Genomic DNA, 24,641 nt, shown 5'->3' with positions numbered 1-24,641 from the left:
AAGAACTATTTTGGTTGATTCGTTTGTTTTGTCTGTGCAGGGGCAGCTGATAAAGGCCGAGGCCAGAAGCTGGAGTCGGCGGGGGCTCAGGAGAATATCAGCGACTAGGTGAGTCGTCCTACCGGGCAGGAAAACAGACAGAAGGCAAAACTGTGAGACGCTGAGTTGCTTCATTAACCTTCATGTACTATACATTCACAAGCAGGCGGGTTAGTTTGATCTAACAGGCGTCCCTAATATCTTGGCTAGCAGATCGTTTGTGTGTCTACAGAATGATAACAAACCTGTTTATAAGGTGCAAAAAAAAAAAAGAAAAGAAAAGAGTGTGTGGGAGCGCTCATGTGTCGAGGTGTGTGGTACTTTCCTAGCGAAATGGCATCCCATCAGCTGTCAGGATGCCGCCACGAAATCCTCTGAACTTTAATCACTTTTAGCATTTTGTGCATGACAGTGCCAGATATATTTATGGGCTTGGGACTCTTCCATTTGAACATGGTATCATCAGACTCAGACGAATACTCCGGAAGACGTGTGGTATAAATGTCAGAGGAAACCGACTACATACAAGTTCACTTCGTTGTGAGAAAGGGAAAACCTAGCACCAGCCATTTCAATAATTTATATAGCTAAAAGCTTGCTACAGGACAGGGGAGCGTAGAGATTATTCATGCTTGCTAACATCCTGCAGTGAGGACCTCTTGGCTCTCCAAAAGCCCTAATGGAAAATGGGGTTATATCAGGCTTTTAAAATTTAGCAGACAGCCACCCAAAAGTGACTGTGGGAGACGACGGGTGTCGCAGCAGGCAGTGGCGGAGATTATTTTATCCTGGAAGTTGTTATATCGCGACGTGTTTTGAGATTTGACAGCTGTGTGATCCTTTACACCCCCTTTCCCTCGAATCCATCTTTGCTGTTGTGAATATAACTAATCACAAACCCCCCCCCCAAAAAAAATAAATAAATAAAAATCAATTCTCGCCCCATCACTATCTCCAAGCCCAAAGTTGTTTGATTGTAATTAGCGAGCAGCCTTACATGGCTCGAGAAGTTTCTCAAGATCATTAGATGCATTAAGAATGACCCCGCCGTATCCAATTAATCTAGTAGAAAATTACTTTGGAGTGCAGCTAAGATCAAAGCTGCTAACATTAGCACCCCTCGGCTACCTGGCTCAGACTTGCACGCTGCTCGTTTTATGACCCCGTGTCCCTTCTGGTCCGTCCAGTGGCGTATTCCTTCATAAAACCTGTTATGTTCTGCCATATAGTGCACTGACACCCGGCGAGGCTTCACCTTTAGGAAGGTGGCCTTTTAATAACTTGTGCGTGTGATGTTTTGGGAGGTGACTTTAAGTGTGTGCATGCTGATGGTGGTAGTTAAGCTACTGAGTTTAGCTCAGGTTTCAGCGTATTGAACCGGATTGAATTCACCAGCCAAGCCAGGCCAGAGTAAAGTTAATTAACTGAAAACTGGAAAGGTCCAGGGAGGTGATTTATGGTGCGCAAATGCAGATAGTGGCGGTAGAAACATGTGGAGAGGATGGAGCAAATGTTAGCGGCACGGTGGCGGCATTATCATACAATTACCTGCAACTATAGAGCCTCTAATGACACTTCACACAATTATGTTACCCTCTATGCATGTGAGATAAGATCAAAAGTCTCACAAAGAACCATTTTGTTGTTGCATTTTAATGAGATGTGAGGCACTATTTCCACTGTAAAGCCACTGCCAGTGCTGTGAGGTCACTGTGGAGGGAAGTGGCATTTATGACCAACAAGGAGGGGAAAAAAAAAAAAAAAACCTCATTGGTCTGAATCAATAATTATTAATTTAGAAGGCCGTGTTTACTTTTATTAAAACAAATCCAGAGCCACGGCATGTGCAGAGTTATCTATCATGGTCAGAGTGCAGTCCAAGTGCCTCGGAGGCCCCAGCAGATGTTTTCTCGCACACTATGCAGACTGCGGAGTCGAACATCCATCTTGTCAGCGGCGGTTTTGTTTTAAATCATCCTGCGTATTATATAGATACTGATTGGCTCTCATGATTAACCATGCAGTAAGTTATAGAGGGGTGTGGGGGGATGAGTTTTTTTTTTTTTTTTTCCAAGAAGAGATCAATTTCTGCGAGGACAGGCAACTCCATCTTTTTAATTACAATAATGAATACCTTGTCATTCTGTGCTCCATTTTTGTGACGTATGAGAGAGTGAAGTTGGGAATTGAGAGGAGAGGAGCATCAAGGCAGCGCTGGCCGAATCCCAGGCAATAACTCTGCCTGTGGATATTTTATGAAACATCTAATGGACATGCTGATAATTGACTGTCTGCGAAGGTGGTTGCACTCAGTCACTACTTGTCCCAGGGAGAGGCAGAGAAAAAGTACGCCACGAGTGCTTAATGGCTACTTATTTACATGTAAAACCTGCTAAAGAAACGCTGTTAACTTCTGGAACGCCGGCACAAAGAAGATAAATCTGTTCCGAGAACTTATAAAAACTCCTCCTACAGTGAGTCAGCATGTTTCCTTGGCACCATCTTTTTTTTTGTATTTTTCTAACAAAATTGAGTGTTCCATGTGGCGGCTCAGGTCTTGCCATCTATAGAGCTCCCGCCAGCAAACCAGAGAATTGTACGGTAGCTGCCGGCCGCCCCTTCTCTCCTTCCTTTTTTTTTTTTGCAAGCCACTGATCACAAACACAGTAATTTTACAATGGTCACTCGCTTCTTCCCCCGATTGCAACGCTTGCTCCGACAGTCCGAGACAGCTGACGCAGCATTTATCTTCCCCGAGCAATTTGAGCAGCGCGGGGCCTCGGCTTTTTGTTCATCTTGCACTTACAAGTGGTGCAAAAAGAGATGAAAAATGATGTTTAGGAATGAGAATTAAGGTACATTTTAATCATTGTTATCAGCCACTTTTCCTTCCTTTCTTGCTGTGCAGGCAGGTCCGCACGCTTTATTTTGACCCACATTTTCTGGATATCAGTCGACCAGGTTCGGAATATGAATTAGGCGGCTTTTGGTGTCTGTTGTTAAGTGTGGAAACTGCTTTTTCCCCCCCCCTCCCATAACGATGACAAAGAGCCGAGCATTGTCTATGAATAATCACTGATCATGTAGCAAGCCCTTTCATCGTATGTGGAAAGATCCGTCTCAGCCGCGCAGCTCTGACCGTGCATTTGCACCATTCCATACAAATGGAAATGATGCATTCTGTTTTTCCGTCACAGGAGAGCGGCTTCCCATTTTCCGCTCCCACTGTCAAGTTGTGCACAGCTGCATAAGTTTGCTCGCTTGTGTGTGGGGGCACAGGAAATGGCTGTTGACAGCATAATGGGAGTATGAGGATGCAATATAAATCCTTAATCATGCCTGAATCATGAACTGCAGCACTCAAATGCACACATCATTCTGCTGGAACCGCGGCTAGCAGAGAGCGGGAGACCCTGTGAGGTGTTTTTGGCTGCATTTTTCACGCGTTCCTTTTTTTGTTTGTTCACGGTTAACTGTTCTAACATTGTCTAGCGACGCTCAGGAGCTCACGTCCATATTCATGAACGAGACCGAATCGCGCTTTGCTGAAATCACATCCCAGCCGTGACACCCGAAATGTGCCGTTTCTTCGTTTTTCAATTCCTCCACGTCATTCTCAATTACCAGGAAAATCAAGACGACCTTAATTCAAAGACACGAGTCGCATATGAGTCGGGTCATCTCGTAGTTAATCAAAACAGAGGGTGTTACAAAAAGAAAAGAAAAAAAGGAGAAGAAGAAGAAGAAGAAAAAAAAAAGTGCAATAAGAAAAACCCGTACCTCATGCCGTGGCCTGGCAGATTTGACTCGGAACATCATTACGTTTCAGAGTTCGCCTTTCATGCAAATCGCTTCTCTAAGCCTGGAAGTTCATTACTAATGGCGGTTCCCATCAAGTTGGAGACCCATCCGAATACTAATATCCGCTGGTACTTTGGATTTGTCACCTCAAGTCCCCTCTCCTCATAACATGGCAATTACAACAATATGCCTTTTTTTTTTTTCCCCCCCTTCATGGAATTAGGCGTCGCCCCCCGTGGCGAGCTTCCCACAACAGATGCTTTGCAGTCGTTTCCACAGACCATTGGAGCCTAAATGAACTAAACGAACAGTCACTTTATATGTATTAGGCCTGGTGTAATAGCACTTATCTTTATTTGCTTATTTATTTATCTCCAGCATTGCACACTTGTGCAAGATGAAGTCTCTCCGCTGAAATAGCCAGAGGAGGAGATAAATCACGTTTGCTGGTGATGCTGACAGAAAAAAAAAAAAAAGGGCTGTTGCATTTTTCAAACTGCAGTTTACGTCTGGTGGAGTGATGAGTTGCAAACCAGCAGCGCCGTAGTTATTGTACTATACGGAGTGTTTTTGGACAGAGGAGGCTTTTTGGTCTCCTAAATAAAACATAAAGCATCCTTGAGGTAACCTTGCAAGCTGCTCGTACGCTACTATGCCCTTTACGAGGCAGCGTGTCAGCTTACTCCAGCTTCCTGAGAGTCAAAGTCATCCTTACGTTGGGTCTTTTTGAAGAACTTGAATTTGTAACTGTTGGAAAGATTTTAAGTACAGCTCGAGTTTATGTTATTATAGTAATCCTCAATATCCTTGCCAGCACTGTGGTATCATTTCATTTTTGTGTAAAAAAAAAAAAAAGGGAGAAATGGCTTCCTTTCTTTCCTCAAGCTGCGTCTACTGTTATGACTACAATGCTTCTCATAATGCCTCTTTCATTTATTTTTAGTTTTTTTTCAAACGGCACCGTCTCCAGTGTGCATATAGTTCCTCGATAAGACACACGAGATGCCAGCTGTCTAGCAAACGCTCAGGTGTTTCATCGCAAGCGTAAGAGAAACAAATATTGATATTAAATTTCTTCAGATTATGACCTGAATCCTTCACAAAGCCAATATTTTGTGTCCACGGGAGGCGAGGTGAGAGAGAGAGCACAACTTTATATTTGCACCAAAGCGCAGAAGAAGAAAAAAATAAAATAGCTCGCTCCTGTTTTTCCAATTTTTTTTGGGGGGGTAGGTGGGGAGGAGAGGGACGTGATAGGCCTCTACTCACCTTCAATACATTGATGGGAAAGGAGAGCGAGCAGAAGAGCAAAATGGAAATGGTAATAAACATGCTAATGCTAGGCCGTGCAGCCGGGAAGAGCAGCTTCTACCCGTCCCTCTGCTATCTGCTGGTGTGTGTGTGTGTGCAAGCGAAGGTGAAATACAGAGATAGAGACAGAGTGAAAAAGGGAAAAGAGGGAAGTGTGCACAATATTGCATGTGAGCGAGGAAAGGCAACACATACACTCACTCCAGAGTAAACAGGAGAGAGAGCTGCATGTGAACGTGCCACCTTTCTCTTTCAATCGGCCTCTGGAGACAGTGCAAAGGGCCTTTTGTTGGCTCGCTGGTGAGATAAGAAGCATGGCAGGCGGGGAAGGGGAAGGGGAGGTGGTTTTGCTGTGGGGTGGGGAGGCTTCAGAGACTCGCCGAGCCAGCTTTTTTTCTATAGGATGGAAGCACCCCTCTCAATAGGAACTCATTTGCCATGTTGTGTAATTGTGGCACATAATGGAGCACACCTCATTCAAGCAGCCCAAGGCTTTTTTTTTTTTTTCTTTCTAAAGCCATTTTCTCCATTCACAGCCAAACAAGTCATGTTTTAGAGAGATATTACGCAGTCCTTTGAGCTCAGGGCCACCACATATTTCCCTTTGAATGGAATGTTGTGTGTAATCAAGATAATTTTTTATTTTTTTTTAGCTCAGCGCTTATTATAAAAGAGACACTGTCATCCAACTTGATATTTGCCGTCTGACTTTTTTTTTTTTTTTTTACTCTCGCTGGAAGTAAACAAAGTGGCTGACCTTTCCCGCCTGGATTGTTACACGTGTTTGTGTGGAGGAGTGCCGCGCATTAAAAAGCCGCCGGTCACCGGAAGACACCGACACGGCGTCAACCTGCCACCGGAACGCCGCCGCCAACAATGCGCGCCTGTTAATCACACGCGAGCACGCCCGCTTTATTTTCTACACGGTCAACTGAATATCAAAGCTGAAGTGCAGAGATGAAAAATGACTGATTTGAAAATTATTGCTGAGCTTTTTCCATTAAACCACCGCGGGCTAGGAGCGGATGGCTATTTGCATAATTTAACTGGCATCTTAATTATTGTGTCAGAAATCTGTATGCAAATGACTTAAGTCACTTAGAAACGGAAACTTACTTGGCTAAACGGCTAATGAACTAAATCTTATCAAGTTAGAATGCACGACGTGAGTGTAACCACAGACTCCCGATTGGGTTCGACTGAGCACAGAGAGAGAGAGACGGTGAGAAACGAGGAAAAAAAAGAGGACAGGACAGACATAGAACAAATAAATGCAAGCTTACCTGGGTTAGTTTGGAGAAAAGGGCATGTTAGTGGTGCGAGTGTGTGTGTGTTGTCTTGCTTTAGGCGTTGCCGAGGAGGACCTACCACGTAAAACAGTGAGTCTGGTGGTAGCGCTCGTCTCTCCAACACTGTTGGAGGCGACGCATTCATATATGGCTTCGTCTCGGGGCGTGCGCAATGGCTGAATTCTTAGCACTGAACCAGAGCCGTCATCGAACTCAATCACCTGCAGGTGCGAGAGACAGGATATGTTAAAGGAGATTTTTTTGTTCACAATGGGTGAGGGACCTTCTGCAGAAAAAACAAAGACAACACTGTCGAAGACGTTTGGCTAACAACACTGATGGTGACCAACACAATGTGCTTCCTATGACAGAGACGAGAGCTGCTGCCTACCTTTTATTGTGATTACACACCAAAAAAAAAAGTACCTTCAGGATCTTTGCAGTTTTAAAATTAGCATCGGTAATGTAGTTTCTGAGCATATTTGATTTGCGAATGTATTAAATCCATTTATGTGTTCAGACGTGCTTTCTTCCAGTAAATGAATTAGATCGGATGTATAGTTTGTGCATTAAGTAGTAAAAATAATCAATGTAGCTGACTAACTTTAAGAATGGGGAAGGTCGTCTTGGAAAGTTTTTGCTTGAACATTCGGCTGGAGAGCGAAATTTAAATCTGAACGTGTCCCACTCTTAAAGTTAACACTCTATCCTTTGAGGAAAAATGCATCACACTGGATTTTGTCGATGGGACAGAAACAAGCACAAACAGTTAAAGGTGGCTTGATAAACGGTTAAACGGACAGTTGTACCATGAGGTGAGGTAGTGGTATAAAAGACAGGACCGACTGTTTTGGACAAACGACACATAAAATGCTCACAAACAGGTGTTTGTTGTAGCTTATTCAGCTATTTTCGCATGCTACGTGTTGTATACTCACTGATTTTAGAAAGCCCTGTGTCATAACTCAATCTCTTTTAAGCATAGAGGTAGATTTCAATAAAGATAGGCCTGAGACCTCTGCCTCACGCCACATCCTCGCACATTCTCACACACGCACAGACACTCAGAGGCCTGCGGACAGTTGTTTTTTTTTTTTTTTCCAAGTTCACAGTATATCTGAGCATGTGTTAGTTAACAATACACTTTAACATTTCATTGGCCAAGCTACAGCGGTGTTGGCATTCAAGCTGTCAGCAGGTGATGGTAGAAACAGCCTCCTTTCTTAGTCAAAGCCGAGGAGCAAATTAGAGACGAAGTTCTGAGACTTCTAAAGGGAAATGGGTTTTTGTTAGAAGATGAGGCGGCGCTGTGTGATTGAATGGGTGCGGAATGGCAGCAGCCAGCAAGCCCTGTGAGGCAACCGAGGAATGAAAACGAGTGTGTTAGCATTCGGCGCAACGTGCGATGCAAACGTGATGAACTCTGATAAGATTAGATTTCTGTGGGCATGAGACGCAAATAAGAGGTGGGAAGAGGTCTCCGAGCTCTGTTAAGCCATTGCTGCTATGCAGTAGCGAGTAAATATGGCATCTGGAGCAGAGACGGGGAAAAAAAAAAAGAAGTGGCACCATGATAGTCCCGAGGACTGACACAGAAATTAATAGAAATCTTATCAGTGTTCTGCGATGATGTGTTATTTCTCATGGGTATTGAGCCCAAGTGCAGATTAAAGCTGACCAGAAATCAAAGCTTCAGCCAAAAAAAGGAGGAGAGGGGGGGGGGTGCATGCATTTAGATAAAGATGCCACAAAGCAAAAGGATATTTCGAAGTGAAAGCACTACTTCGCCTTTCACTTCGCATGAAGCTGGCAAATGTGGCGTGATGCTAATGTAGGTATCTGGGTCACACCACAAGTTGTTTTTTTTTTTTTCCTTCTTCTTCTATCCAATTGCTCTTTCCTTGTCTTTTATTTAATTACTAATTTGTCCCCAGATCTTTTGTGTACTCGCTCATTAAAACTCATGCATGTTTAAAAGCCTGGCCAGCATGATTATTAGAGCCTGCTAATGCGTGGTGGCAAGTCAGGGCGAAAAGCAAGCGAGCGAGCGAGGCTTGGCGCAATGGATTATGTGCGAGCGGAGCCAAAAGCAGTGCTGAAGCATTCCCATTTTGTCGAGCATTTTACATCAGAACAATAGACCTAATACCTCAAATCTCTGGTTGCTGACTTTCTTCCCCTTCTTGTTCCACACAATCTTCGGCCGTGGATCTCCTGTAGCTTGGCAGATAAAGGATGCCACACCTCCTTGCACGCCTGTTTGGTCATTGGGGGTTCTTAAAAACTTTGGTGGTGCTGGAGAGAGAGACGGGATAAAAGATAGCAACAGAAAAAAATAGTTAGCGAGTATGCTAAGCATTGCAGACGGAGCAATTAATCTCTCTTATCAAGCCACACACGCTAGAAAGTGGGAAAGTTGCAGATTTCAGCATGTGGCTTTTAAGAGGATTGTCTTTTGGAGGTCAAGACAAGAGATTATACTGACTTTATTGTGCAAGTGGAAACCGATGATCAGCTGCTGAGATCAGAAGTAAGAGGACAGAGGTGTGGGGCAGCAGAATGTGCAAAACATTTTTATCTTGACCCTGGAAGTATTTTGTAAATCTGAAATCTCCACTGAGGGATGACCGGCTAAGGCTGGAATTACTGGGTGAAAGAACGTTTTGGTTGTGGGAAAGAAAGAAGGAAGGAAAGGATTAAAGAACAACAATAGTATATTTGATGTTCTGAAAAGGAAATTTGGAGATCAGTTAGGATTTCTGGTGACTTGCTGGTGAGTCGCTCAATTTTAAACCCACTAGACGGAGAAAAACTTTCCCCCATTAGTGGTTTGTCATAAATACGTGTGAATGGATGATTGTGTGTGAGCCGGTCCCTCATGTGTCTGAACATAAATCATCGCTAACGTTTTCCAAACTTTCCCATTTTAGAGAAACAGGGGCCCGTTTATCTGTTCGCTTACAGACGCCGCTAATCCCCTCCCCGATCACCACCGATTCCAACGGCGGCGCAAAATGAGACACGCACCTGACAAAGTGCCTCAAAATGCTCCGATTGTCACCGCGAGCAATCTGTTGCTCCTAATTGGGCCCCGAATTCAGCCCGGCAAGTCGAGTGTGAAGCAAAACGAGGATAGAGATGCTAGAAATGCAGGGGAGCTGAGGTGAGTGGAACAGTGTTTGCTTTGTGTGGACGTTTCCATGTCCTGTGGCGAGGAGGTTTGTAGCTGGATTTCTAGAAGTACAGTAAAAAGATTCCCCATTTACATTCAGTTCAGTTGTCTCGCCTCGTATATTTCTTTTCTCCCATCGGTTCCTGCTCACGTGCCGATGCTTCTGTTACAATCGCAGGAAAATCAGAACACATGAAAGTGATTAGTAATCAAAGGCACCAGTCTCTCCCCGGCGATGTTTTGATTATGAGATTTACGGCCTTATCGTCGCCGTCGAGGCTCTTGTAATTTCAACGGCAATAATGTCAAAGTGCTAAGTCAGACGCTCCCTCTCCCTCTCCCCTCCACGGTGTTTTCCTCTGAAGCTCGAGTGCCAGCTTCAGTGGGAGGTGCAGCAGCTCCATCTGTCCCCCCGCGGAGCAACTGTTTGCCTTTTATCAATCACTTCAGCAGGCCATTAGGGGCCACACAGCTGCAGTAACGCCAGCCGTCTGAATCACCTCATCTTTGCGTGTGAGAATGTCTCATTGTGCTTGTCCGCCGACTGATTTCCCCTCCCAGATTGTACTGCCCAGCGGCGGCGGCGGCGACGGCGCTGCGAGCGAGGCACAAATTAACCTGCAGGATTCTCGGAGAGGTGACATAAGATGTGTGGCCGGCAATCAAAAGGGCGAGCAGATAAACAGGCAAGCAGCTGGGCTTATACTGGGCAAATGAGTCTGGGAAATCACCTGATTTCCTCACACAGCCTTGAGTGCACACAGGCATTAACAACTCCCTCACACACACACTTGGGCGAATCTTCCTCTCATTCACCTGCTGATGGATCCGACAGGTGGCCAGGCAGAGTTGACACTGTGTAATTTGTACGTGGCAACCAAAAAAAAAAAAAGAGCACTATTATATCTGCATTTGCACCTTATCTCATTGACTTGGCTAGGGTGTGGTGCACATTGGCACCCAGCCAAGAAGGTGCTGATGGGTAATTGATATGCTATTGGGGCTGTTTTTCGCTCCGGGGCCATCCATTATGGCTCGGTGCGTCTCCCTATGCTGGCTGTAATAGACTTCTACGGCATGTACGGGGGGAGATCAGCACTGGAGGAGAGGGGAAGAAGGTGGAGGAGGAGGGAGGTGGGGAGGAGAGTCATCGCACAATGGGGAGTGATTGAGGCGTGACATGGAGGTAATGGTGTTTTCACAGACATGGCCGCTGATATCACCATCATACCCCCATTTTAGGTCTGCCGCTGACAAACATCCATTTTGGTCGAGTCCTCGTATGGCTTCAGGTAGACAGAGGCTGATTGAAACCTCGGTTTTGTCTAAACAATGCCACAGCCGGAGCCTTGACAGCAAATAAAAGGACACGCTGTATGAACAAACACCGCACAAACTTCATGCACCATAAAGAAACACCTTCTTTTTTCTTTTGGTGGTGACTGAAAATAATAATGTGGCATTTGTTTTCCTGTAATCATATTAATTTGAGTAAAATTGCACTTAATTAGCAGCATTAGGAATGGCACGTGAGCACTGTTTTTGCTTCCTTTACCTTCAGCTGCATGTGTACATCTCCTCGGAGAGGCAATCTACATGAATTAATACCGCGGCTAGGCACCTGTTAATCCAGTGCTAAGCTGTCGCCAGCAAACAAATGAGAAGCGTAAAGCCTGTCACAAGCTGAAAAGGTAAGCGACGGGGGCCCTGCGCCTGCCCTCCCTTGAGGTCATCGCGTCGCCTCGCTCATCGCGTCGCCGCAGGAAATGAAGGAGCTCTTCATCGCGTCCCACGGCTCCATTTCTCATGGATCAATGCCATGTTAATGATTTGGTGTCTGAGCGAAAGCCTTCACCGCTCCTCAGAACATCCATGTCCACGGGGCTGAGGGGGCAGACCGTTTCATGACTATCTATTTTTAATGGCTAAACATAAATGGAAATTGGAAGGCTCTAGCGATGTGGGCAGGAGATGACATTAATTACTGTTGCTGCTACTGTATGCTATTCTGATCGCTTGGCTCTTTCTAGATATCAAACATGTACACTACCATTTAGACAAAGCGGTCTGATCTGCTAATCAGGCTGTTTGAGGTGATTATCCTGGAATTACATCACCGCACCGGGGCGGTCACGTTGCATTCGACCTGATTTACCCCAAGTTTAGGTGTTTCTCCTCAATTCTACGCAAATCAAAACCACCGCACTGGTCTGTGGTCAACCTCATGCAACAGTTGATCAGAGATGTTAACTTGCAGAGGATGTGTAGCAACAGTCCACAGGCTGGCTTAAAAGTCAGAATACAATGTTTGCAGAGTTAATTTGAAAAGGAAAAACCCAGTAAATCTCCAATCTATATGTAAGGGAAGGAAGAAATGAAGCCAGTGATGCTAGTTCTAGCTGCTATGCACCCAAAAATCACTTTATTTGTTCAAACTAAGATGCAGATTAGCCCTAACCCGACAACCAAATAGGAATGAGTTTACAAACTGAAAGTTAATTCAGTCTGGAAGAGTAAAATGTAAACATAGCAGATCAAAATCCTCAAAGAACACATGGTAGAATCAAGTTTTTTACCATGTTAGCATGTCAACATAGTGTTTTTCTGTATGCTAAAAGACACATCATGTGCAAAATAGGCAGTCATCACCTTGGTTGATGTAAAATGTAGTGTCCTGATGTCTGAAAAACACCAATTCAGACTCCAGATTTGCCTTCTTGCCTCACAAATGTCAGGAACTAATCCTGTCAGTTTGAACATCCTTATTCTGGTGTCTAGTTCAAACACATATGACCGGATCACAGCAATCTTACAAGTTGCTATTGTGTCGTGCAGATTGTGTAGTTTTACAGTGTTGGAGCAGTAGGTGAGCTGGTGTGCTTCAGCTGCAGCGGGTGGATAAAACGGACTTCATATATCTGCACATTTGAAAGTGTAGAGTTGTATATGAGCCATTTCAGGGCAGGGATGGATTATTTAAATGGATGTAAACTTATAGTTTGATACACAGTTTTTAGGAATTTGCTCAATAGTCGCAGTCGTGTGTTTTGGTGTTTGTTGGTTTGGAGCAGCCGTGAATTCAACTATCCATCTACCGTGAGTACCTGTTGCAGGGTCAGACCGTGGACCGTTTAACGGAGCACTCTTGTTAATGATATCCCATTTCTCTGTCGTCATAGTTGGGTTCAGAGCATCTCCCGGATCTGAATTCATTACAAGCTTGTTTGATATTGGCTTAGCTCGCCAGCCAAACATTGCATTTAAATGCCTCTCTCAAAGAGACCCGGGTCTGGCTTTCCTTCACAATGGCCAAAACATTTCAAGTCATCAGGACTCCGCCATAGACTCAAGTTTGATCTGCCAAGCCATTAAAGAGCATGAATCAAAGAGTGGAGAGAAGAACATTAATAAACCGACTTTTCGTTGGAACCTCTATTCGGCACAGACACCATTTCAAGACGGCTCGGTTTTCACAATTATACTGACTGACATATTCAATTTCATTTGCATGAAAGGGGCCATTTCCTCTCTGAATCTTTAACTTGCAGGGTGAGGTGGGGTTGTGGAGGGCGATAATTAATCCTAACACATTGGGTGGCAGTCTGCAAATACCCTGCTCCGTTTTGGACATATGGGTGGAAGAAAGGAGCATTTAAAGATGCCATTAACCTCATTCGACATCTTTAAGCCGCGGCGTATCGGTTCTGTGATATTGATGAATTGTCACAATCGCGGCAAGCGACACAAATTGGACTGAAAGGGGCGGCCGGCGTCGGGAGAGGGTAAAAGTGACGCATGTAGTGTACGCGCCATGGACATTTGACTTCATATAATCCTTTAAGTGTTCTGTAAGTCAAACAGGAGCAGGCTCTTTATTATTATAGTAGCTAAATAAGCAAAGGTGCATATGTGTGGTTTGTAAACCTGTATGTATTAATTAACCGCCCATGCAGAGTTCAGAAACGTCTGACCTCGTGCCAAAAAAAAGAAAACACACAGAAGAGAGAAACAATGCAAAAATTTTAAAAAATGAAGATAAACCACACATGCTAATCAACCGAACAAACACGAGCGAAAATCATTTTCTCGGGGCACTACGCGCCTCTCTATCTGCAGCGTAATGATAAAAAATGTGTCTTTTGTAATGCAGAGGAAACAAACTCCACATTGTATGTGCTCACAAAGGGTCTAAGCAGAAAGAAAGGAGGCAAAAAAAAAAAAAAAAAAAAGAATCGGAGCTTAATTAGAACTGCTGGCTGATTTGCATTGCATGCTCATCGGTAATCTTGCCTTAAATGGAATCTGAAATTCTTATTGCAATTAGTGATTACTTGAAAAGGGATATGGCCCCCGAATGATTGTTAATTACTGGATCAGGAATAGTACATTAATTCACTGCAGAGGTTTTAATGCAGTGCAATGATGGGGACCCGCTCCTCCATCAATATTGTGCTGCTTGTCACACATAATGAAGTTCATAATACAAGCCTTCTCCCACACTGCTCCCCCTTCCTAACTGCTCGAATGTGCTCTCTAAGCAAAATTCCAAACAGTCATTATGTAAAACTAATTCAATAGAATACACAAGAATGCAGCTTAATGACACATTAATATTGAGACTGCATGTGTGATACTGGGGGGGCTGCAGGTCCGTTCTGTGATCGGGTCGGGCTCCCTGAGCTGCAACGGAGTCTCCCGTGGATAAATAAAATGCACATCATCGCTTACAAACGCCGCTTCAAAGGCGAGAAAAACTACATTATAATACACGAGGCTCGCTAGTGTATTCTCCTTGCCAAATATTCAGCCCAATGACTAAGGTTGCAAAAAAAAAAAACAGAAATCATATTCCAGTGGGACTTCTTTAACCTCAGTCAGTGTGTATTACTCATGCTCAGTGGCACTTCTATGGAAGGCCTGAGCTTCTGGCTATAACTCTGCAGGAGTAAGGGCACTTTTGCACAGACAACAGCAACAGCTTCAAAAAGAATGGCTAATGCTCTTGTCCCACATTCAATGCACTGACAGATTCTCTGACAAGACGGGAGACGAAGGAGGGGATGAAAAAAAAAAAAAAAAAAAACGACTCCAGAGGTGCACGAACACAACCTATCAGCCCATCTCATGGGTGTTACGATATTCTCGCCGGATGGAGGGGGAAGCATCGCAAATGGGAGAATGGCATTAATAAATTGGAGGATGTGGCACAACAGAAAATTGTGGAAGCTTCCATTAAATAAAGTATAAATGGTTTATTTATAGAACAGCGCCGAGGTTCTTGGCGTGTGTTTCAAGTGATAAGATGGAAGCTGAAAGGCTCCCTATTCAATTATCATTGCAGATTCATAAAGGCAAAAAAAAAAAAGCCTCCAAGTGTTGGAATGACAGCTGCGGCGTCTTACAATGTTTGCTGAGGAAAACTTGTACCCTCGCCGCCTCCCTTCCTCGCTCTCTGTTCTCGTGTTTTGTCTCCTGCACACAAACACGAGCCACCGCCGTCTCCCACGGGACACATTAGCGAGGTAGAGGGATCCAGTTTGTCACTTAATAAAACGGCCCACTCAAACAGATGGCTTTGTTCAAACGGCCCCCGACGCTTTAAAAAGCTGGAACTGGATCGCTGCTGTGGCAAATCAGACACATGAAAGCCCACCTCCCCTTTTTTTTAGCAGTGGAAACCAAACAGAAGGAAACGTATAAATATTGAATCGCACCACTGTCGGTGTGAGACCATCCAGCCTGTGAGAGAAATAAATAAATAAAAGTAAATAAATCGAAAGGAGGAGAGAGAAGGAAAAAAAAGGAGAAGGAGGGAGGTGGAAAACACTACACCCTCCTGTCAGAAATTCTGAACATCTGGGCCGGCGTTGTCAGACACCAATGCAAAAATAATACAGAGGCTTCACTTTGAATAAGACTTCATTTTCATCTCTGCTCATTCATTATTTGTTCATTTGTGTATGAATACACAAATCTGGGGCCAATTCGTGTGTGACCATTTGAGGAGAGGGGAGAAAAAAAAAAAAACACACAAACAAAAAAACAGTCAAGCAAGAAGTATGAAATTTGGATTTGTTTGTCTTGTTTGTTTTTTCCTCTAACGTCTGGGGGAAAAAGAAAGAACACAGATAAGTAATTCTAATTGTGCGGGCTTACTCTGTTTGGTAGTCAGCGCAGTCTATTTGCAAAAAGTTAATTATCTGATAGGATAGGCAGTGGCAGCCACTAACACAGAAAGCCATTCGTTCATTCTGGGCAATGAACGATTCATTAAATGGCAGCGCTGCGGCAGAATGGCCAATAGTTATCACGTTGAGGCTGCACAGACTTGAAAAGATGTTAAAAATGGCAAAAGTGATAAACAGTCTTTGACCACGTCGGATTACTGCCAACGCGACGACGCGTGTAGATCGTGAGGGGAACACGACTCCACCGCACGCGTGATGTACATTTTTTTTTTTTATTTTATGAGATTGATAAGAAAAATATCACCACGACCGCATGTGCAGATGGCAATCTCCAAAAGCTGCTGGCTTTTTCCACGACATGTAGCAGAAATCAAAAGACGCAGATGAGAAAAAGCGGAATGGAAAATCAAATAAGCAACATGTTCAACTGGCTCGAACCGAAAGAAGAGAATTACGCCACGCTCGGGCCTGTCCTATTTCTTTACGGCATAAACTTCACATAATTGTCTTTGCCCTCGACCACGGAGCGGAAAAGCTTGCCTCATATTTGTCTCCGTAGGAGCAGGAGATGGATTATGTAGCAAATCATTCCGCGGATTCGACATTGTATATTTAAACAGACTCTAATTTTATGGATAAGTAGTGCCAAGCCATTTCCGATGGATGCCAGTTGTCAGGCCATAAGAAGTGACACATTCCCTGCACTGTGTTTTCTCAGGCGCTTACAGGCAAACTAGCTCATGCTCCAGCAATCCTGCAAGATGACAACTGGCTTCCTTTCAGCAGCTCAGCCATCCTGCGCATGTTCCTGAGCCCGGCAAACCAGGTTGCACCTAAACCGAGCTTTTTTAGGCAAAATAAGTAATCCTGATTTCTTCACATCCCATTGTATCCTCATTCTAGGGAAACCTCAATTAAAATAAGAAAAAAAAAAAGATCAATGAGCTTCTCCGCCACCAGCTGTAGTCACTCCTCTCCTCACAGCAAAAACCTATTACTGGGACAAAGGATGTGTAGGGGAGGTACCACAAACAGTCACTCACGGACCAAAGTGACCTTTCACAGGCCACTAATTTTATGCAGCACTGAAGGAACAGTATTGCATATAAAAGGGGAGAAGAAAAATGACAGTAATTGAAACGTTTTTTGAGGTAAAAATCACCTTTTCCACTTTGGAGCCAACAATGAGTATAATCTGTCAGAATCCGGCAGCGTAAAGCATTTATATAGCGCGTCTCGTGCACGGGGGGATATTTGACGAGCGGAAGAGACGATATCATGAATAAGATCAGTGAAGTAACAATAGGACTAAATGAGAAAGAGTCATAAATGTGTAATTTTGTGAAGAGAAGAAGTAATAGAATGTAATTTTTTCATCAGTAAAAGTGAAAGAACGGTCAAATATATAACGTTTTTTAAGTAAAGCTTTAAAAAATATGGGTAACGGGGATAAAATGCAGCTTTAAAATTTAACCAAATGCCTCGGAAACAGATGTGTCCTTTTGATTTCGCTCCCGTCTTCAGTTTGTTCTCGCGGCGAGAAGCCAAAAGCATTTCCATCATGTTTAATACTAACTTCAGGATCCTTCAGTAGACCAGAAACAGCTGACCTGAGCAGTGTGCGAGGTTACCACTTGTTTAAAAAGATGAATTTTGCTCCTGAACCATTCGGACGTGGCAGTAATATTGTCTGCACACAGTTTTTTATGCTGCTAGCTATGAATGCTAAAATTAAACGGATAACGGTGCAATAAATGTCTGAATTTCATAACCGAGGCAGCATATTAGCACCTCTTATTGCATGACATACATGCTTCCAGCTTCGCACTTTATTTGTCGTCTCTTCCGGCTCTTCGGTTAATTCGGTGAAGTTTCATAAAAACTCCTCGGGGCTTTCGCGGCCAAAACATTGTCTCTAAAACTGCCGCAATCGAGGCGGCGAATGTCAAAATGCCATTTAATTGTCCAAATTAATTGAATTTAAATCATCATTCTCACTGTTACTCTTTTCATTACATTTGTAATTAGTTTGTTTTACATTAACTTGGTGACACGCACTACTGCGGGCTAACACATTAGTTGTGTATTAGCGGGTTGTTTTTGTCAGCTACATTATTAATATGTCTCCAAACTAAACCACACGCAGTAAATCTAAGTTGAGGTCTTTGAATTCTTAATTGCGAACCCCTGGAGAAAACAGTGGAGCTGGCATGTGTGTGTGTGTGTGTGTGCGGCGGCGTCTTTGAAGAGCTACAGATGGGAAACAAATGAGGGCGGGCGGTATCAGGGTCAGGCTGGCGGATGCGGGTTTTTTCACTTGGAAGCAAACAGTGCAAAGTCACCTCGGGAGCAAAAAAACAACAACCCTCAGGGGGCATAATTAAAATAATCCAGTAAAATTAAGTGTTTCAGATCACTTTTGAAAGGCTCCGTCTTGATGCGTGTGGATGTGGGCATGATTCATCAGGAGACGCCGTGTGTCTGTCTGTTTACAGTGTGGAGGTGTTACGAGACTCTCTGCTTTTGATTTTATTTAATTTTTTTTCTTTAAGGCGTATTCATGATATCCTTCGACCTATTACTACACATATCTGAGCGATTCTACACGGCATCAAACAAGTAGCCTCGGTTTCCCGTTGAAGTCCTGCTTGTATGTTGTGATTCGTCGACGTATAATTGCTTTAACCTTGGAAATATCTGTGTCACTTTAGAGGTGGTTAAAATGAATGCGATCAGAAGGGTGAATTACACCACTAATTGCAATTTTTTAAAAAAGAGGAGCTAAACACTGTTAATGGCTTTTTGAGAATCTTCACTATAACAACAACAAAAAGCTTTTTAGAGTTAATACACACAATATCTTTTCCAAATCTGTTTTAATTGAATGCTATGTTCTTGTGGGGTTCGGTGGGAAAAAAATAAAAATGTGGGGTAGATTTCTAAAGACGAGGAGCCTCCGTAGGGCACAAGACTGTTGGGGACCGGAGATGTGGCCTTTTGGACTGATGGAGTTGGTTACGCTTCCCTCCTTAGTCCTTTTCACCCTTCGCCAAACTGAGCCTCAGTTGACAGAGCGAGCGGGTACACAAAGGCGGCGGCCTCAAGTGCAAATGTTTGCCAGCAGTAATGGGCTTTAGTCCACTGGGCAAGTGAATGTGTGGTCTTTATGTGTGCAGCAAGTGTATGTACATAATAAAAATACTGTACAAGGCCACGTATTTAATTGCGGGTCCAGACAATGTTGGCTTGTTGGGGAGCGGGGGAAATTTCCTTGTATCATGCATAAAGACTTATCTACCCCGCAATTCATTTCTCACACTTATCTGGATTATTCCACGAGCACAACTGTGAGTAATGGCCGAGGTTATTGGCTTTTAATGTGGAGTAGTGAAACTGCAGGCGAGATAGAGCGAATAAAAGGCCAATGACAATGTCACAAAATGCCACAAGGTACTATGATCAGTAAGTAATGACTTCATTCGTTTTCCCACATAGATTAAAGGATAAATAGTAAGCCTACATATTAACTTGGCGCGATTATTAACTTCATGAATATTCCAGGAAATCCAGCGCACTTAAGCGCACGCGGCGGCGGCGGCGGCTAATTTTTCAACTTGAAAAGGATCAAACCGGCGAAGAGGTGGCTGCACGCAGCGGCAGCGAGTAAGTGTTCCCGTCTAATGGCATGAAATGTCAGCGCTGTGGATACGATTCAAATAATAAGATCACACGAGGATATAAAGAGTCCTTTCTGTCGGTAATTATTAGCGAAAGTTACAAACTCCATCCATAAATTACTTGGATCAGCACAGCCGTCTGCATATGAATAAACTCGTAAATGAGTTCGGCCCGAACACTTGTATATCTAAAAAGTGCTGATATCACTTAAGCATGCATCTCATTGAATCAGATATTGGCACTAATGCAGTTTTATCCACTCGTTCATTCCTGTACGAGAGGCTTTCTCTTCCCGTTCCTCTCTTGTCTTTTTGTCCGTCCATTTTGCATTGTTATCATCGTACATTAGTCGAGCTATTACAATAAAACTTGCTTGAATCTTGTGCTGTGGGACATTTCGCCAAATCCGGGCGGTTGATACAGCGCCGAAAATTATTAGCGAAGATGGAACAACCCAAGATCTAAACGCCGCATTTGTGTAATGTACTGGTAAACAGGCGACGGATTACGTTCACAGCAGAGTTCTCCTTGGTGTGTTTTTTTTTTGGAGCGGGTATTTTTCGCTCTGCGGCATGTAAGGCGAGTCCGGCGTCATTAATCATTCCACAGGTGCAGGAGCGTTGTCAGAACCCATACGTCCCTTTTGCCTTTTCAACCTGGACGGGAAAGTAGAATGGTAGATAGGGTGGAGGCGAACACATCCCTAAAAAACAATTTCCCTTCCCCTTCTTCTTCCTGCGCTGAATTTGTCAGGATGGGTTGAGGTGGTGGTGGTGGGAGGGGGGGGAAGCCAAGTCCAGATTAATTAGATTCCATTTTGTGGTCATCTTCGTTTTTTCTCCTTCCATGACTCTTTTCTTTTTCTTTGTCTTGCCTACAATCCTTACAGCCATCCCAGTACCATTTATCACGTTGCCATCTCGACAGTGCCTTCCCCCTTCCTTGCTGGGAAGCCATTAGAGCATCTCTGCATCGTGGCGGCCAGATTGCATTCCGGTCCCCGCTCGCGACATTTATCATCTTTTGTCCTAAGTTTTTATCTGCCCCTGCCCTGTGTGAAGCCCTATCTGCTATGCCCACTATAATGAAACACTGGGAGGTGAGGCTCAAGTAAATAACCTAATTAAACCTAGCAAACAGGGACAAAGGGGGGAGAAAAAAAAAATGCACAAAAGGCCTCCGCGAGAATGCCAGAGGAGGAACACTCACAGATGGCGGTGAGGAAGTCGAAGCAGTGATGTGGCATGATGCCCATACCACCTTCTCATCTCAGTATTTATAGTTCGCCTAGTGGTGCTGTTATTTGTCCAAAGATGCCCTCTTTTCGTGATTTGGATCAACAGCGTACGGCAATTTATATTTATTCCCACACAGCACTGATTACACATCAAGAAATGAGGTTTGGAAGACAATAAATGTTCCTGTAAAGCGAGGAAATATCACGGCGATAAGGCCCAGAGCACTGAGTAATGGCTCCTAAGAGAAAATCTATCTTCCCCTCTCACTCCCTTTCATTCCTGTCTAATTCTTAGGCAAAAGTCGAGCCAACTCTGATTGGTCTCATTAGGGACAAAATGAAGAATACGAAGCGTCATAATTATCGGCGCAGCCCCGCAAACAGTATCGAGTCGATGCAACGAAATGTCAGGAGGGCATTAGTGGGCAATTATTAATCCATATCAAGCTGGGGTGGACAATTTAATTATCATCTAATCAATATTTCCAGATCTTGTACAGATGTAGAGCAGCGACTGTGAGGATAGATCTGCCTTCTGAGGAGCCCTGTGCAGGAGAAAGATAGAAATGATGGGAAGCAACAGGAATAGGAACACGCTTCCTATTTTCCTGTGATGGACACCAGCTCCGCTATACATAAAAAGAAAAAAAAACACCGAATACAAAGATAAGCAGGCGCTGAAAAACTTTCCTCTTTTGTAAAAAAATTTCCCAGGGACACACGACGAGCGTCTCAGATGGTTTCCGACTTCGATTTTTGCTCATTAACCGTCTTAGACCGTGTGTTTTACTTTTGTTCTATTGATTCCACACACAACCTTGACTAAAAGGCAGCTCTGTGTGTCTGCACCGAGCTCCTGTCATATACCAGCAAAACCTAAAAAAAACCTTCAATGCATCATGCAGGAGGGATGTACTGATGACTCAGAGAAAAAAAAAGATGCGGTTATTTGTGGAGCTTTTATCAGTGATTTGTTCTAATATTGTATCATTGCGCGTAATATCGCCTACTTTCTTTTGGTGCTCTCTGTGTTCTCGATGCAGCCGGAATAATTACTCTCATTGTACCTGAAACAAACTATCTGAAATAATGTCAGTCAAGGCTTTTGTGCGAGTGATGAAACAAAATGAATGCTGTGTAACAGGCCCTTGTGGATTTCAAAGATGCCACACAATGAGGCATGGCAAAACAAAAGTGGCTGTCTTCCACGAGATAGCAGTCATCTGAGATAAGAATACCCTCTCGTGGTTCTGTTTCGCCTTTTTGTTTGCTGTTATTGTGACTGCCGTCCCCAGAATTAGTTACTATGCAACCAGTTGATTACTACCAACTTATTTATTGCCTTAGTGTATGTCGCAATGGATTATAATGGAACATTTTCAGCCCCACTTTCTCATCTCCAGTGCACTTAATAAACCTGCACTATTCTTATTTTTTTTTCCCCCTTACTATTGCTTCCATTTGCTGTGATATTAATAGTAATTATAATAATACCACAAGCATGAAAAGCCACATAAGAACTCTCTAAATTCAGTGTGTTGACTCCCGGCGCTGATAGAAGTTGTATGAAGTTAAATTTAATGACTTATACTTTCTAGATAAAAGTTGACTTTTTTTTTTTTTTTTTTCATTGTGTGTGACAAGAGACTTGAAATAAGATCAAAATGTGACATTCAATCCAAACCGCAATATCTTTAATCTGTTTACCTTTGACTTTCATTACCAAATTTCGGATCCTTATAAAAAAAAAAAAAGGGGCTGAGATCATTTCATAAGATGCCAGGGAACCTAATCATATCAGTAGGATTAAAGTTGTAGGCTCTAGGATTACTTTTTTGAAAATTATCTTTGAGCTTTGTAAGAAAAAAAAAAGACTAAGCAGTGAAGAAACATAAAAGAAATCCCTGTAACTCATATTAGCCTTCACTTCCCTTCGTTCCTATCACCTCATCTGGTTGGAAACGCCTTTGAAAGTCAATCCACCCATTCTTTTAGTTAATCTCCATCTTAAGCTCTTTCTCCCCCATGTTTGGCTTCTAATCGCTCAGCATCCCTCGGTATTTTGATATTTCACCGCCGTGGCTGACTGTTGGTCAATCTAAACCCCTGCATTTTATTTTAATGTATATTTTTTGCATTCATTCCTCTCAGAAAACCAAAAGTTGCATTTGGATACTGTGCCGGGTCAAAGTGGGGTTTTCAGACCATCTGATCAGTGATGCTCTTTGGCACTAATGGAGAATGAAAGCATATTATTACAGACACGACATATTGTCCAGCTCTTGGTTCCATTAGGTGTCCAGTATGTGTGTGTGCTATTTTTACCAAAGTGTCCTCTCAGACTATGAATCGCGCTTAGCTGCTCCTTCTGGCAAACACACGTATTAGACGGTGTCGGCGTGGGAGTGTGCGCAAGAAAACGCATCACATACATACATCCATTACATGGAGATAGTAATTTATTTTCCTGTTTTCATCAGGATTTTATTACGAAACACGCATCCGGTCGTATCACCTTCGAGCAGGTCTTTCAGCTGCACTCTGCTACCTGCTAAGTGAGTAAAGCCTCCTGGGTTTTCCTATCCTCCTCCCCCTGGAGTAGGCATAATTTGGCCAAAGAACACAAATAAGGATGTCCCCGTGGGTTTTTAATGGCAAAACCACAGCCTCCCCCCCTTTTTTTTTTTGTGGACATCTCTGCTTGAATAACAGCAATCAGGGAAAAGCACAGCCAATTAAATTGCGCCGTGTAATGAGAGGCAACAGATCATGTGGTGTGAAATTTTCTGCCTTACCCCGGCGGTGGCGGGGAGGAGAGTGAGGGATTGAAAGGGGGGGGATGATGTCTGCGAGCCGCTCTGATTATGTGTTATTTTTCCTCTCTCCGAGGGGCACGAGGAGGAGAGTGGGAAAATCTTATTTGGGAAGTGTACTTAAAGAAATCCATGTAGGCATAAATCCTGACATCACAGAGCATGCTCGGTGCTCTCTTGTACTAACTATCAGGCGGAGATAAAAGCTGGGAGGGGGGGGACGAGCGGAATAACAAAACGGCAGCGCGAGGACTGAATGAGGCTGAATTTAACCAAAAGTTACGATGAAATGTGTCGGACCGCGTGTTCGAAGGGACGCCAGATAAGGTCTCACATTTCGAGGCGAACGAACGCTGGGGACTCGCTGCCATCCTACCTCTTTGTTGTACATTAATTATCTACACTTAGCTTGAAATATCCTTCATCATGACTCAAGTGATGGAGGCGATTGTGGTAATTAATTAGTTGATGAGAGAATGATGAATGACACGAAAGATGGTACCAAGGGAGCGTTAAAACTAAGGGGAAACAGACTGTTCATGGATGTTATGATGGATGCTGTCTAAACACCCCATAAATGTCCAGGGACCTTTCGGTAACTGTGTGTGTGTGAGAATGCATATTCCATATTGCGCGGTGTGATGGAGCGGGCACTCAGAGTCCTGTGCCATTAGAAACAAGGGCTTGGCTCGGTTTCAGCTTGAAAAGCCTATGGATCTGGCTGTGGCGTGAGAGCATTTTCACCTCTCAATGGAGGCTTTCACTCTCATTTGCCATAACTAATAAACCACACTAAAGCTGTGTGTCACAGTAAATCTCAGCTCCTCGAATGGCATGACTCATTTGGTGGCGCAGAGAAGCCAAAGAGGGAGCGAGTGTAAGTCGCAGTGTGTGTGTGTGTGTGTGTGCGCGTGAATAAGAGTTAATGAGTGAGCAAGCATACAAACAAGAGAGAGGGCGGAGTGACGGCGAAGAGTGACAGATGTAGTGTGTGAGTGAGTATTAGGTGAGAAAGATGGCTCTCCAAAGACAGACTTGGAGCACTCACTCCATCACTCCGCCGAATGTAAATCAGCTGTGACAGGAGGAGCTCGGGGCATAAAGATTCCCAAT

The 24,641-nt window shown here is 43.7% G+C and overlaps 1 protein-coding gene across 1 annotated transcript in view; it reads right to left on the bottom strand.

The window, feature by feature from the left end:
• The window catches only part of LOC103370113 (receptor-type tyrosine-protein phosphatase delta-like), a gene marked incomplete at its 3' end in the record, with an annotated part of 93,297 nt that overhangs the window by 25,176 nt on the left and 43,480 nt on the right, over nt 1-24,641 (bottom strand). The window contains exons 3-4 of the mRNA XM_008299034.1: nt 8,590-8,735; nt 6,520-6,661 (exon numbers count right to left, since the gene is read on the bottom strand). Of these exons, the coding sequence (XP_008297256.1) occupies nt 6,520-6,661; nt 8,590-8,735 (288 nt within the window). The remainder of the gene's footprint in view (nt 1-6,519; nt 6,662-8,589; nt 8,736-24,641) is intronic.

Source organism: Stegastes partitus, unplaced genomic scaffold, assembly GCF_000690725.1.
Source record: "Stegastes partitus isolate 25-593 unplaced genomic scaffold, Stegastes_partitus-1.0.2 Scaffold1372, whole genome shotgun sequence".
Taxonomy (NCBI): domain Eukaryota; kingdom Metazoa; phylum Chordata; class Actinopteri; family Pomacentridae; genus Stegastes; species Stegastes partitus.
The sequence above is the reverse complement of the archived record's forward strand: the minus strand, read 5'-3'. Positions and strand labels throughout refer to the sequence as shown.